At 39.8% G+C, this 12,082-nt stretch overlaps 1 protein-coding gene across 1 annotated transcript in view; it reads right to left on the bottom strand.

Moving 5' to 3' along the window:
• LOC135249182 (integrin alpha-M-like) overlaps nt 1–12,082 on the bottom strand; it is a 33,728-nt gene that overhangs the window by 8,435 nt on the left and 13,211 nt on the right. Inside the window, exons 8-22 of the mRNA XM_064324534.1 lie at nt 11,146–11,299; nt 10,712–10,865; nt 10,379–10,452; nt 10,109–10,226; nt 7,189–7,322; nt 6,757–6,903; nt 6,465–6,665; nt 6,000–6,130; nt 3,889–4,022; nt 3,222–3,373; nt 2,979–3,113; nt 2,664–2,737; nt 1,544–1,685; nt 785–898; nt 323–402 (exon numbers count right to left, since the gene is read on the bottom strand). Coding sequence (XP_064180604.1) covers nt 323–402; nt 785–898; nt 1,544–1,685; nt 2,664–2,737; nt 2,979–3,113; nt 3,222–3,373; nt 3,889–4,022; nt 6,000–6,130; nt 6,465–6,665; nt 6,757–6,903; nt 7,189–7,322; nt 10,109–10,226; nt 10,379–10,452; nt 10,712–10,865; nt 11,146–11,299 — 1,944 coding nt within the window. The remainder of the gene's footprint in view (nt 1–322; nt 403–784; nt 899–1,543; nt 1,686–2,663; nt 2,738–2,978; nt 3,114–3,221; nt 3,374–3,888; nt 4,023–5,999; nt 6,131–6,464; nt 6,666–6,756; nt 6,904–7,188; nt 7,323–10,108; nt 10,227–10,378; nt 10,453–10,711; nt 10,866–11,145; nt 11,300–12,082) is intronic.

Here is a 12,082-nt window from a genome sequence, read left to right as displayed (position 1 = left end):
TGATCGAAATGAAATTAAAAAACACTTAATACACAAGTAGACACACTACAACAGGGCTACTCAGCTCTGAAGGTATTCTCTTCAACCATGCACTCCACCAACAGATTTCATTGATGAGCTTACTTTCTGAACCAAAACAATTAGTGAAATCATGGCAGGATCAAATGCCAGCAGACACTGTGGCCTGCAGGACCTGGAGTTGAGTAGCACTGCACTACAGGCACTAACAGAGAATATGCATATGTGCCATATCACAATCACACTCTTCTGCACAAGAGGTTCATACCGAAGACATTCAGAGAGGAGAGTAAATAAAAATTACCTTGTGGCATTGGCAGTAAATATCACATCTTGCTCATATTGACTGTCGCGATCTATTCCCAATGAAATTATGAAAATAACCTGATAGAATGTGAAAGAGAAATATGAGAAGAGTTAGACAAGACAAGTTAGACAAGAAAGAAAGAGAGAGTATGTGGGGTAAAGATTGGAGATTTAAAATCACTATTAATCACTATTTATCTAAATACTAAAACATACTGGGACATATTTTGGTGACAACGTTAGCATTAGCAAACACGTCTGTGCACTAGAGGAAGTCCAGTCCAGTCTAAAATGACCAAAATTGAGTCGGACACATGTAAGTTCACTACCACCATGAGCTACTAGAATTTCAGAGTTGTGCCAGAAATGTGAAAACAGATGTCTTGTGAGATACTGGAGTACTTTCAGAAATGCATTTATTTACTTCAAACCTTGCTGTCATAATGATAGGGAAACTCACCCGAGCTTTCGTCCTCAACACTGGCTTGTTGACGAAGCAGACACTTTTTCCCACAGTTCTTCCATCCTCACTATCTAAGGCACTGCACTGCACTGTGTCTCTCTTGGATGAATCCTGTCAGTGAATCCAAATACCCAACAGAATAAAATGATCACCACATTCATTAAGAGATCGACCCAAAGTTTGTGACCGAGGGTAAGAAAAGTATGGCCAAAAAAAGACAAACAACTAGTGTTGGAAGCTTAAACTCAGCACCACTATGGCACAAGTTCAGGCCGGGCCGAACCGCACCGCAGATATCTGTGCCTCATTTCGGTGCCACACACCTTCACTAGCTCACATTGCACATTCTTTGTCGACTCAGTCAGAGACAGTAGGTACCATTAGCAAGCTAGCTAATGTTAAACTTGGTAAAAATGGCAAAAGTGAAACGGTTTAAATGATAAGCATAAAGTATCATTTAAACAATTAACCTGTTCAATTTCTTTGCCTTAGTAATAAAAAGTGTTCTTTAATGTCATTGTTTGCTCTTCATATTTTAAAAAGATACTGTTTAGGCAAGGGTACCATCTTAAAATTATTGTTTTAGCATTGGTATCACTCAAATCTAATTATGCCCATCTCAACAAACAACCTGGGATCAACAAACACCCCTGCATTAGAATATGTTTCTCTTCTTCCTGCTTAACATATACTTTGTCTCTTTATCTCTTGTTTCACTTTCTCAGCATTATATAATTTTGTCCCCTCTTCACTAACCTGTACCACAGTAACCCTCCTATATGACAGTCCTGGTGGGTAGGTGAAAAGCACATGCGAGTTGTACGAGTCTTCCCCTTTGTTCTCAACTGAAACAGTCACATTCAGCACAGAAGCAATGCCAACTTGAACTTCTGATGCTCTGGGAAAGGGAAAGAGAGGTGGAGGAGGGCAGTTAATCCAGATACACACTGATGTGAAAAAGAAAGTACACTCTCTTTCAATTCTACTGTCTTACATATTAGGACATAACTAACCCTCATCTAATCCACACTAAGGCCTAACAGTAGATAAATCTAAACTCATGTGCCAAACACCATAACAGATTTTACTTTGTCATTGTTTATTCCACCAAACATAAGTCAACGTGCACCCTGTCATTCAGTAATTTATAGAACCTTCTTCAGCATCGATAACCTGAAGTAATCCTTTTCTGCACTAGTTGATCAGTCTCTCACATTGCATTGGAGGAATTCTGACCCACGTCTTACAAAACAGCTTCAGCTCAGTGATGTTTGAGGTCATTCGTTTATGCGAAACATTATGCAACTGCCACTATACATCAATGGGATAAAGGTCTGGATTTTAACTTGGCCATTCCTAAACCCTAACTCTTTCCTTTTTCAGCCATTCAGTCATAGTTCACCGTTATACTTAGGATCATTGTCCTGTTGCACAATCCACTTTCAGCCAAGCTTTAGCTGTTGGACAGATGGTCTCCATCAGTAGAACATGGCCCTTTAAGCCATGCTGCTGTTCATTGCATAGGGATGAGAGAGTAACAAACAGGAACAAATAATCTCACTGCCATGCTAATGTGTATGTGATCAATAAACGTGACTTGACTTGCAATGGTCTTTTTGGTGAAAAGTGGTTTTCTCCTGGCTACCCTTCCTATAAGACTGGATGAGGGTTAGCCCTAATGTCCTAATATGTCGTAAACCATAGAATTGAGAGCTAGTGTACTATATAAATCTTTATACAATGCACTATATAATGCAATAATACAATAACATTTTAGCAATAATAACAATTGTTTAAATGTTGTTATGAATTGTTTATCTGTCTTTTTGCCATAGCCATACCATTGGTATACCATGGTATACACTAACAGTCTTACCCAGAGAAATTGAAATCCACTCTGAGGTCATCAATGCACATGTTATCCGTTCCACAGTTTCTTTCAAAGTCTAACTACATGAAGGAGAAGAAAGTTAATTCACCTTAAACTCTTTGTCACACTTGTGGATTGTATATGTAAATCACTAAATGTTTATGTATTTATTAAAACCATTAAGTGCAATAAGGTAATTAAATTTGTTCAATGAATGTAAAATATATTTAACAAAATGTAAATATACTTTTACTGACAAAAATATTTCATAATCAGAATGATTAAAAGACTCAAAGGAGAGAGATAAAGAAACAAACTCACTGGGTATGTTGTGGTTTGTGGTTGTGGGGCAAGGACAGGAGAAAGGTTTTGACTGCGACTCTCCTTAGATGGTAGACCATCAAAACGGAATGTTATTTCGTTGAGCAGGGGATTCAGAGCATCCTCTGGGCACTCCTGAGTGATACAACAGGAGAAACATTGTGAGGCTCGTCTCGGCTAGGACACTCTGTTATATACAGAAATTGAATGTTTGTCATGGTTGTGGGGTGGGGCTAAACTTACAGCAATCTCAAATTTAGTACTATGACATTGCCGATTCATTGTAAGGGTGAAGACTTTCTCCTGAGTCTGATTGGTAGAAGTGAAATAGGCACGAAAGCGAGATCGAGTCGAATCCAGTTTAAGTGTGTATGCAACCCGTGCTTCCAGCTGTGCTGTGGAAGATAATATGCATGTCAATACATATTAATAACAAATAAAGTCATTAATAATGATGTTCTACAATGATCGATTACTAATTTCAATTAAAAAGTGCATTTTCTTTTTCTTTCTTCAAAAAAGATATTTTCAGTCACATGAAAAAAACTAATAAAGAGAAAATGTCCAGTTCACGTGAAATTTTGATTTCACATGTAAATATTTTAATTTAAACGTGAAACTGTTGAAATCACATGTGAAATACATTTTGTATGTGGAAAGGCAAATTTCACGTGATTTTTTTTGAAAGGCTAAACCATCCCATACTCTGGATGGCGCAACTGTGAATTGTGTGTCACTCTACGGAGCTCCCAGCAACACTGGCTTGGTTCCACACTTGATCTGAGACCGTGGGGCTTAATTATGTAACACAACAAAAGTGCATTTTCAAAGAAAATGTATATGGACAGCCAAATACAGAAATAACATATTGTTGGCATGTAAATCTCAACGAGAGCGATATAGTGCAAACCTCTGTCCCGAGTATGTCTACGCATGGAGAAGCAGACATCCGCAGTGATGGTTGTGGTTCTACTGCAGTCAGTAACTTGGATTTTGGATGGTGTGAAGGACATTGTAACGTCCACTGACACCACTGGTCGGGACCTATATCAAAAACAAAAATAGAAAAATGGGAACAATATCTAACAGTTTAAATTTAAATTAAAGCTGTAAGCGGCGTTGGGAGGGGTCCAAGCATTGGCACAATTGCGCCCCCCATGGAGCGATGGTTTTGTCCTCATTATCATATACCTTCACCCAACATATCTACTGCATCGCCATGGATGTCTCCTATCCAGGGCCGGATCATGGTCCCGTGAGGCCCCTGGGCACATGTCTTTTGGAGGGCCCCCGCCTCGCCCCCAACAACAATATTAAATGATAACCACTAAACAGTGTGCTAGTGTGTAACAACACAACAAGGTGCATTTAGCATACTTGTTCATTTGGGCTAGCTAATAAGCTCTCAGTGAGGTTTTTATTCCTACGGCCACAGCATCCCATGTTTTGAACAAATAATAGTTTTGAACTAATAGCACTAATAGTTAGCTAGCTAGTAGCTTTGATTTAGGCATCATGGCTGGCATGCTGTTTTAACATTTATTCAACCCACTGTAGCTAGCTACCCCTTTATCTTATACCCCTTTCACACAGATGACCCGCAAACAAATGCCACCTAACTAACTAGTTAAGTTGTGTGCCACCTAACTAGTTAGACAGCTAAGATTTAGGCCGATAGTTAGTGAACTAGCTGGCTTTTTAGTGCAGCTAATTTGGTTGTAAGGGCAGCTAGCTGGCAAAAATGGCAGCTAGCTAACTCAGTGCCGTAGGTTTTGTTTGAACAGTGGGGGGAACACATTAAGCGTTCGGTCTGGAGGTCCTCCCCCAGGAAATTTTGAGCGTCAAACACTTCATTTCCTGCATTCTGGTGAATTTTTATGCACCAATTTGTGCCTTTTCTGCATCAATTTATGGTGGAAATGCTTCTTTCATGTTTTTATTGGGGGGGGGACAAATGCACGTGTTCTAAATATTGAGGGGTATGTATCCCCTGCGTCCCCCCAGAAATCTATGCCTATGAGCTAACTGATTTCTGTCAACGAGCTGAATCATATGGGCAGCTAGCTAGGGAAAATGGGCAGCTAGCTAAAATAAAGGGATAGCTAGTTACGGTAAGTCAAATAACGAACAGCTTGCCATAATATGACGCCCTTCAAACTGTCCTGTTATGCAGAATGAACTGACTTGTTGGTGAATATTATATCATGCCACAGCATATTGTAGCATGCCAACCAGTGCCTCAGTTGTACAGCACTGTACTCTCAGAGAGGCTCTCGTTTCACGCATGCACTGCATGTACCAAGGGGCCCAGGCGTTGCGCTTGATGTATGCACAGAGGGGCCTGGGGGCCCTAGTGGTCAACTCATGCTTTAAATACCAAGGGGCCTGGGGACCCTCACACTTTAGATGCCCAGGGGCCCTAGTGGTCAGATCACACTTTAGGCCCCAGGGGCCTAGGGGCCCTAGTGGTCAGCTCACTCTTTAAACGCCAAGGGGCCCAGGGACCCTCACACTGTAAGCGCTGAGGGGCCCAGGGGCCCTCACACTGTAAGCGCTGAAGTGCCCAGGGGCCCTCACACTGTAAGCGCTGAGGGGCCCAGGGGCCCTCACACTGTAAGCGCTGAAGTGCCCAGGGGCCCTCACACTGTAAGCGCTGAGGGTCCCAGGGGCCCTCACATTGTAAGCAGCAAGGTTTCTGGGGGGCAGTAGTGGTCAGCTCTCGTTTTAAACACCAAGGGGTCTGGGGGCCCTCACATTGTAAGCACTGAGGGGTCTGGGGGGCCCTAGTGGTGAGCTCACATTTTAAACACCAAGGGGCCCGGGGACCCTCACATTGTAAGCGCTGAGGAGTCTGGGGGGCCCTAGTGGTGAGCTCACGCTATAAGCACCCAGGGGCCTAGTGGTCAGCTTGCACTTTGCGCACTGAGGACCTGTGCATTTTCAGGCTACCGTCTTACCACTGTTCATCAGCTGAAACATTCATTTCTAATCCTCAGTTGAATGTATTGGTAATGACAATACCTGAGAAGCACGACGTTCCCTTTGGACCCCACAGCAATGTCTATCAGTGCATCGCCACTCTGATCCACTGATCCACTGATAGACTGACCGAAGTAGCGAAGCCCTGGCTGTACAGATGCACTCTGGATTCTCTGCAAAAAAAACACAAACAAAAGGAGATATATACACAATAACATAAAAATACAGACTTGAAATATGAGTGAAGGCATCTTTATAGCTGTTTGCTTTCACAATAGCAACCAGCAGCCATGTGTTAGTCTTGACACAACATATAGATAGTGAATTTGGCTCCAAAGCTTGGAGTGAGAGATGTACGCAAGGGTGTGTGTGGGTGGGGGTGGGTTGGGTTGGAACCCCCTGAAATGGTAGAGATACGCATAAAATATTCAGAAGTTGATTGTGATTAAGTCAAACCCCCTCCCCTAGCTTTTGTTTTTTTCCCCTTTCAGTTCTATTTCTTCTCACCTGGGAGTAAGGTGTCTTGATCCCTGTTGTCACACCACTGAAGATGTACACACAACCCTGACCATTGTCATCCAGGGGGGCCCCCACCGCTACCTCAGAAAATCCATCCCCATTTAGATCAGAGATGGCAGCCAGTGATGAACCAAATTTTCCCTTTACCCCTTGCTCTCCCACCAGATCAGTATTTCCACGTGACACAGCCTGGAAAGGAGAAATGAATTAATAATCACGTAGCACTCTTACATTGAAGGTGTGAAATGCAATTGAAACACAGTGTGCATGTGGTCATTACCCTGTTTATGAAGGTATAGACGTAGACCTTGCCCTCGCTGTTGCTCTGTTTGTCTAAGTACATTGGAGCAGATATGAGTAGCAGATCAGTTATGGAGTCTGAATTCAAATCTACTGTGCACACCTCTGCCCCAAAGTATGAACCAATCTGAGAGGGAGAAAGAGAAGTGGAGGAAAACAATGTATTATTTGTGTTAACACTTACATATCCATTTGAAATTACTATGATGTTGCTAAAGTTTTATAGGAACAGAAGTCAAAACATATTATATGTCTATGTATGCCATATAAGCATTATGACATACCAATGAATTACCCATGTCATGGTGCAGTAAATGTCATAAATTACTTTTTGACAAAATATTCATAATAAATCACAGTCTAATGTAGATAAATTAACATTATATATCTCAGGGTAGAACTGAAAACAGACCTGTTGGCTCTCTATTTCCTGACTTTTAGTATCTGAGAAGAAAATAACCGCTCGACCAGCATGCTGATACCTAGGGGCTCCCAAAATTATATATGTCGCTCCATTTCTCATCTCAGCAACAGCCATAGAATAGCCTAATGAAACAAAAGGTCAGTTAGGGATCCAGACAAACACTGATGTTTAACAGTCCAAGCACATTCACTGTATCCACTTCAATGACACATTTTATTGGTTTAACATTGAATTGGTAAGCAATGAACCTGACAGATTCAAAATTTATGGACAAAACCATGAAAGTTTTTGTTTCTACCAAACCTTTTAAATTAACATATGCTCTTACAGGGCTTATGATCGGGAAAGACCTTATAACCTTATGTTGAACCGGGCATATATGCATGTTTTGGCCTAGGTGGTCAATGGCCAACCAGTTTTACAATGTGCAACCTAAAATTTGTTTTTTAGTGTGCAACTAAAATGTTCATTTGTACTGAATCCCATTTAGGCCTGCAGCTTTAGGCCTGGATGAATCTAAATATTGTCATTATATCTGTGGTAATTATATCATCATGGAATCATAGGGTGCCCAATAAAAATAAATTTAGTAAGACCAATAGTAAGACATTCAATTTAATCAACCACAGAGAGGTGCGAAGCAGTCTGAACAGTTCACTTTACAGTTGAATACATTCCAGCTTACAGTTCAAACTATTGGGTTTGTACATTTCATCTCAACCTTGTTGTAGTTGTTAGCTAGAAGTGAGAGTAGAATTAGCTATATAGCACACATTTGGACAGAGCCACTGTTGCCATCAGCAGGTGAAGAAGTTGCCAAAAACGATGAGCAAGGTAAGTCAACTGACGTTAGCATATAATGTTAGCTACAAGGCTAGGCAGCCAGCTTTAACCAGGCAATTAGTATCAACAAGCTACAGTGAGCTAAACAATGTTGCAGACAAAGACATGTTTTTACTTGATTTGGCTCTGTACTCTGCAATTTTTGATTTGTAATCAAACAATTCACACATACGTTAAAGTGCACATTCTCAGCTTTTATTTTAGGGTATGTTTATACACTTTGTTCTCATTACATCATTAGGGTGACCTGAAATCGGGGGACTTTGTATAAAAAGTGCTGTAATTTCTACATGGTGAAACCAAAATGTATAAAAATATGCCTTCATCCCAAACATTATTGAGCTCACTGTATATCATGACATATAAAGGTAGAAAGCTAGTTTACTTTCTCGTGATCTTACAATAAAAAAAAATTGATGCCAATATCGACCTGCATATATACAATTGCCTTCCTAATTCAGAATGTTCATTCTGCACCCGTATAGAGTTAAATGTGTGTCTTTATTATGCAGGCAAACCTTTTCACACCAAAATCAAAAATATATTACTGAAAGCAAAAATATACCTCAAATGTTTTCAGAATAAATTTTAATTGATGACGTTTTAAATACCGTTTTAACTTCTGTAATTTTTATATCCATTACCCACCCATTATTTATTTAGCTGTACATCTGTCAACATTTTCTTATTTATGTCGGGACTGTTCATACTGTACATAACACCTGGTGTAGTTAGACAACGTCAGTTTTTGTTTTTCCCATGGCTCTGTTTATGTTCATGGCTCGGTTCTACAGTGCCTTTTTGTTTTTATTTTATTTCTTATTTCCTGGTGCATTGGTGCACTATGCTTTGTAACATGAGCTATTGGACACCTGAATTTCCCTCAGGATTAATAAAGTACCTATGTATCTATCTATCTAGCTATCTAACTAACAAAGTTTATTAATATCCAGACTATAAGATGTTATGCATAGTCATGTAGACCTCTATCAGGCTGGATTGTTCCTTATTTGATAACATTAGAACAATTCAGTTAAATTTTAATAAACTGAACTGAATGAATCAAAAAGAAGAATGAGGTGCCAGTCATGGCTGTCTCTCGAGATACAGAGAAAAAATTTGATTTCTCAAAAAGAAATCATCTCTGTGTTTCTACAAAAAATCAGGTTTGGGCCCAACTTCGTGCAAATGGTACAAATACTGTAAAAACATCCACCAGCCCTTTCAGAACTGCTTACAGAATATGGTAATGGGTGTAAGAGTGTGCTAATGCATGTTAATGCAGCTGTGGAGGCATTATTTAGGGCAAACATTCCATTTTAAAGGACCTCTCACAAAATTGCATTAGACCAAATGTAGACCAAGGACCAGATTTAGTCACAGCGCAAAACATTTGCTAAATAGTCGCAGATACTGACGCATTAATGACCGATTTACCTAGACTACCAATGCCCTCATTAGAGATTTTGTGGTAAGAGGCACCTATAAAAAATGGTCAAAAACAATATGGGATGCTTCCTTTCCTGATTACAAGGTTATAAGAAATATATCCAGAGCAATCAAGCACATGTAACAAAGGAACCACAAGAAAAATAAATAAATAGTACAAAAATGAATGTACTACCAAGATTCCCCTACTTGTTCCAAAAACTTCCTATACCTGTCCCATACCTGGATGTCAAATAAATACTGGACAGGGTGATGTCACAATCCCTGTGGACATCTCCCCTCAAAGACCTTGAATATCCCTGGGTTATAATCACATTTCTCAGAAAATCCCACACTAGCTTTCACCCTAATGAAGCCAGAATTTGATTTGGTTCTATTCCATTAAATTCATATCTGGTTTTGGTAGTTTGCAAGGACAGAACTAAAAAATATCTTCACATGTGTAAAGTTGTGCGTTAAAACTAAGCATATGATGCATAACAAGAGCTGAATATGAATATGATATCTCATATTCCTTTTCCTGTCCCATCCCTGGTGCTGGATAAATGTGATAATGATAAAACAAATCCAACTAAATACAGCAAACTATAAATGTGTGGAGGGAAGGCTGCCATACCAAGATAACTGTCTGATACCATCTTGTTGCTGTTGAGAATATCAGGGTTCAGACTTGGTTGTTTGAGGTATCCTCCTTTCCAGTCAAATGCTCCCACTGCACCCATGACCATCTCCCCCTATGCGCAGTAAAAAGAATGTCACATTGTCATTGTCACATTGTCATAAAGTAGGTTGCATTTTTGGTGGGTGTTGCTCAGTTGTAGCAGTTGCATTGTCAAGTGCAGCAGTGATTTAACAGGAGCAATGTCCTTATGGTGAGTCTGCATACCGAGGACAACAACGCTGAACTAAAGCCTTCCTGAGCCAGTTCCATCTCAAATGATCCACCAGTGGTCTGAGTGCCTATGAGAAAATGAATGATGGGCTATTACAGATGTTCTGAATAAGAGCATGAAGTATCTCACTTTAGCTTCTGTTTAAACTGAACTGTAAAGACAAGGGGATGGAATATACTGGATGGAATATACCGGTGATCATGTAATATATACTGTATATATCACATGATCACCGGTACTGAGGGCAGGGGATACTGAACTGGAACAAAAACTCTGCAACAGAAACATAAAGCCCATAGGCAAACGTAGATCAAAAACAACCATACCTTCAATAGCAAAGATATTCTTTTGCAGTGTCTCCCTGAGTTTGTCAAGCGCTTGAAAGTTGGCAACACTAAACAGGTGGTCTGCTGTAGGGCGTGAGGCGATAATCTGCAGCTCTCTTAACCCTTGTGAGTTGAGATTAAAAGCACTGCCCACCTGAAGGTTTCCCAGTGACAAAGCCCAGAAACATTTTGTTAACTTTAGGGAACTCTGGTAACAATATCAGTGTAACAACAATGATGGATGTTATAAAGCAAGCTCCTTGGCGCACCAAAACACAAATTGGTCAATTATGGTTGGTGATGGTAGATTCAAACATAGCAAGGATTATTTAGAAACCACAAAAATAACATTGAATTCCACTGTATATCTTTTTTTATTCTTCATGAAATTAAACACACAATAAAAAAGCCTGCTGTGTAGATAGGTGACATACCCCAATAGCATATCGAATGATTCCTTTTGCTTCCGCATCGGCAATGACAGGTTGCAGAGGCCTATTGTCTCCAAAAGTCTGCCCATCAGTTATGACCACTAAGACTTTATGAGCTTTTGGCCGAGATCCACTTTCAGGGACAAACAGCTCATGGCTGTGAGAATGCAATGAACAAATGAAGCATCAGTGTAATAACTGAAACATTAAACTCACTCATATCAATGACATGGAGAACAGCAAGCATGGCTTGCATTTTGAAACATAATTTATAGTCATGCACTGTTTACAATCAAACAACTGTACTGCAATTGATAGCCGCTGTGCCTTATTGTGAGAAGTTTTAAGCATTTTGTGGAACTGACACTTTTGTGTTTAGACCACACGGGTCACACTTGGCCACAATACTGGGATAAATATCACTGGCCACCCCTGTAGTAATATAAATCTTGCTATGCCTGTTTACATTTTGAGACATAAGAATATTATGTATACAGAGCTTACAGAGAGTTACAGAGCTTGTGCTGGAACATTTAAATATAGTCTTACCCATTTTCCTATCTTTATACCTTATCTTGAAACTGTGTTTATGCAGTTTCATGTGCATATCAATTGAACCATTTCCATGCAATAGTCTTAGCCATACAAAATTTGATTTTTAACATTTCGCTTTCGTAATTTTCAAATATGTTTTACATGCCTATTAGTAAATATATGATTTTCATAACAATTGGTCCATTGATTAATAAGCTTCCCCAATGTGTATGAAACAGAGAGATGTGAAACTTGCTTGTGAAGTGATATTATTAACATATCACCATGTCTGGAGACAAAGGTGAGAAACTATAATGGTATGCTGACAGATCACAACTGAAGCTTGTCTAAATCAATGTTGGTTTTTTAATAGAAATACAAATGATGCAAGTGGGTTCAATCAAGT

Source organism: Anguilla rostrata, chromosome 2 (genome assembly GCF_018555375.3).
Source record: "Anguilla rostrata isolate EN2019 chromosome 2, ASM1855537v3, whole genome shotgun sequence".
NCBI lineage: Eukaryota > Metazoa > Chordata > Actinopteri > Anguilliformes > Anguillidae > Anguilla > Anguilla rostrata.
This window is presented reverse-complemented; position numbering and strand designations above follow the sequence as displayed.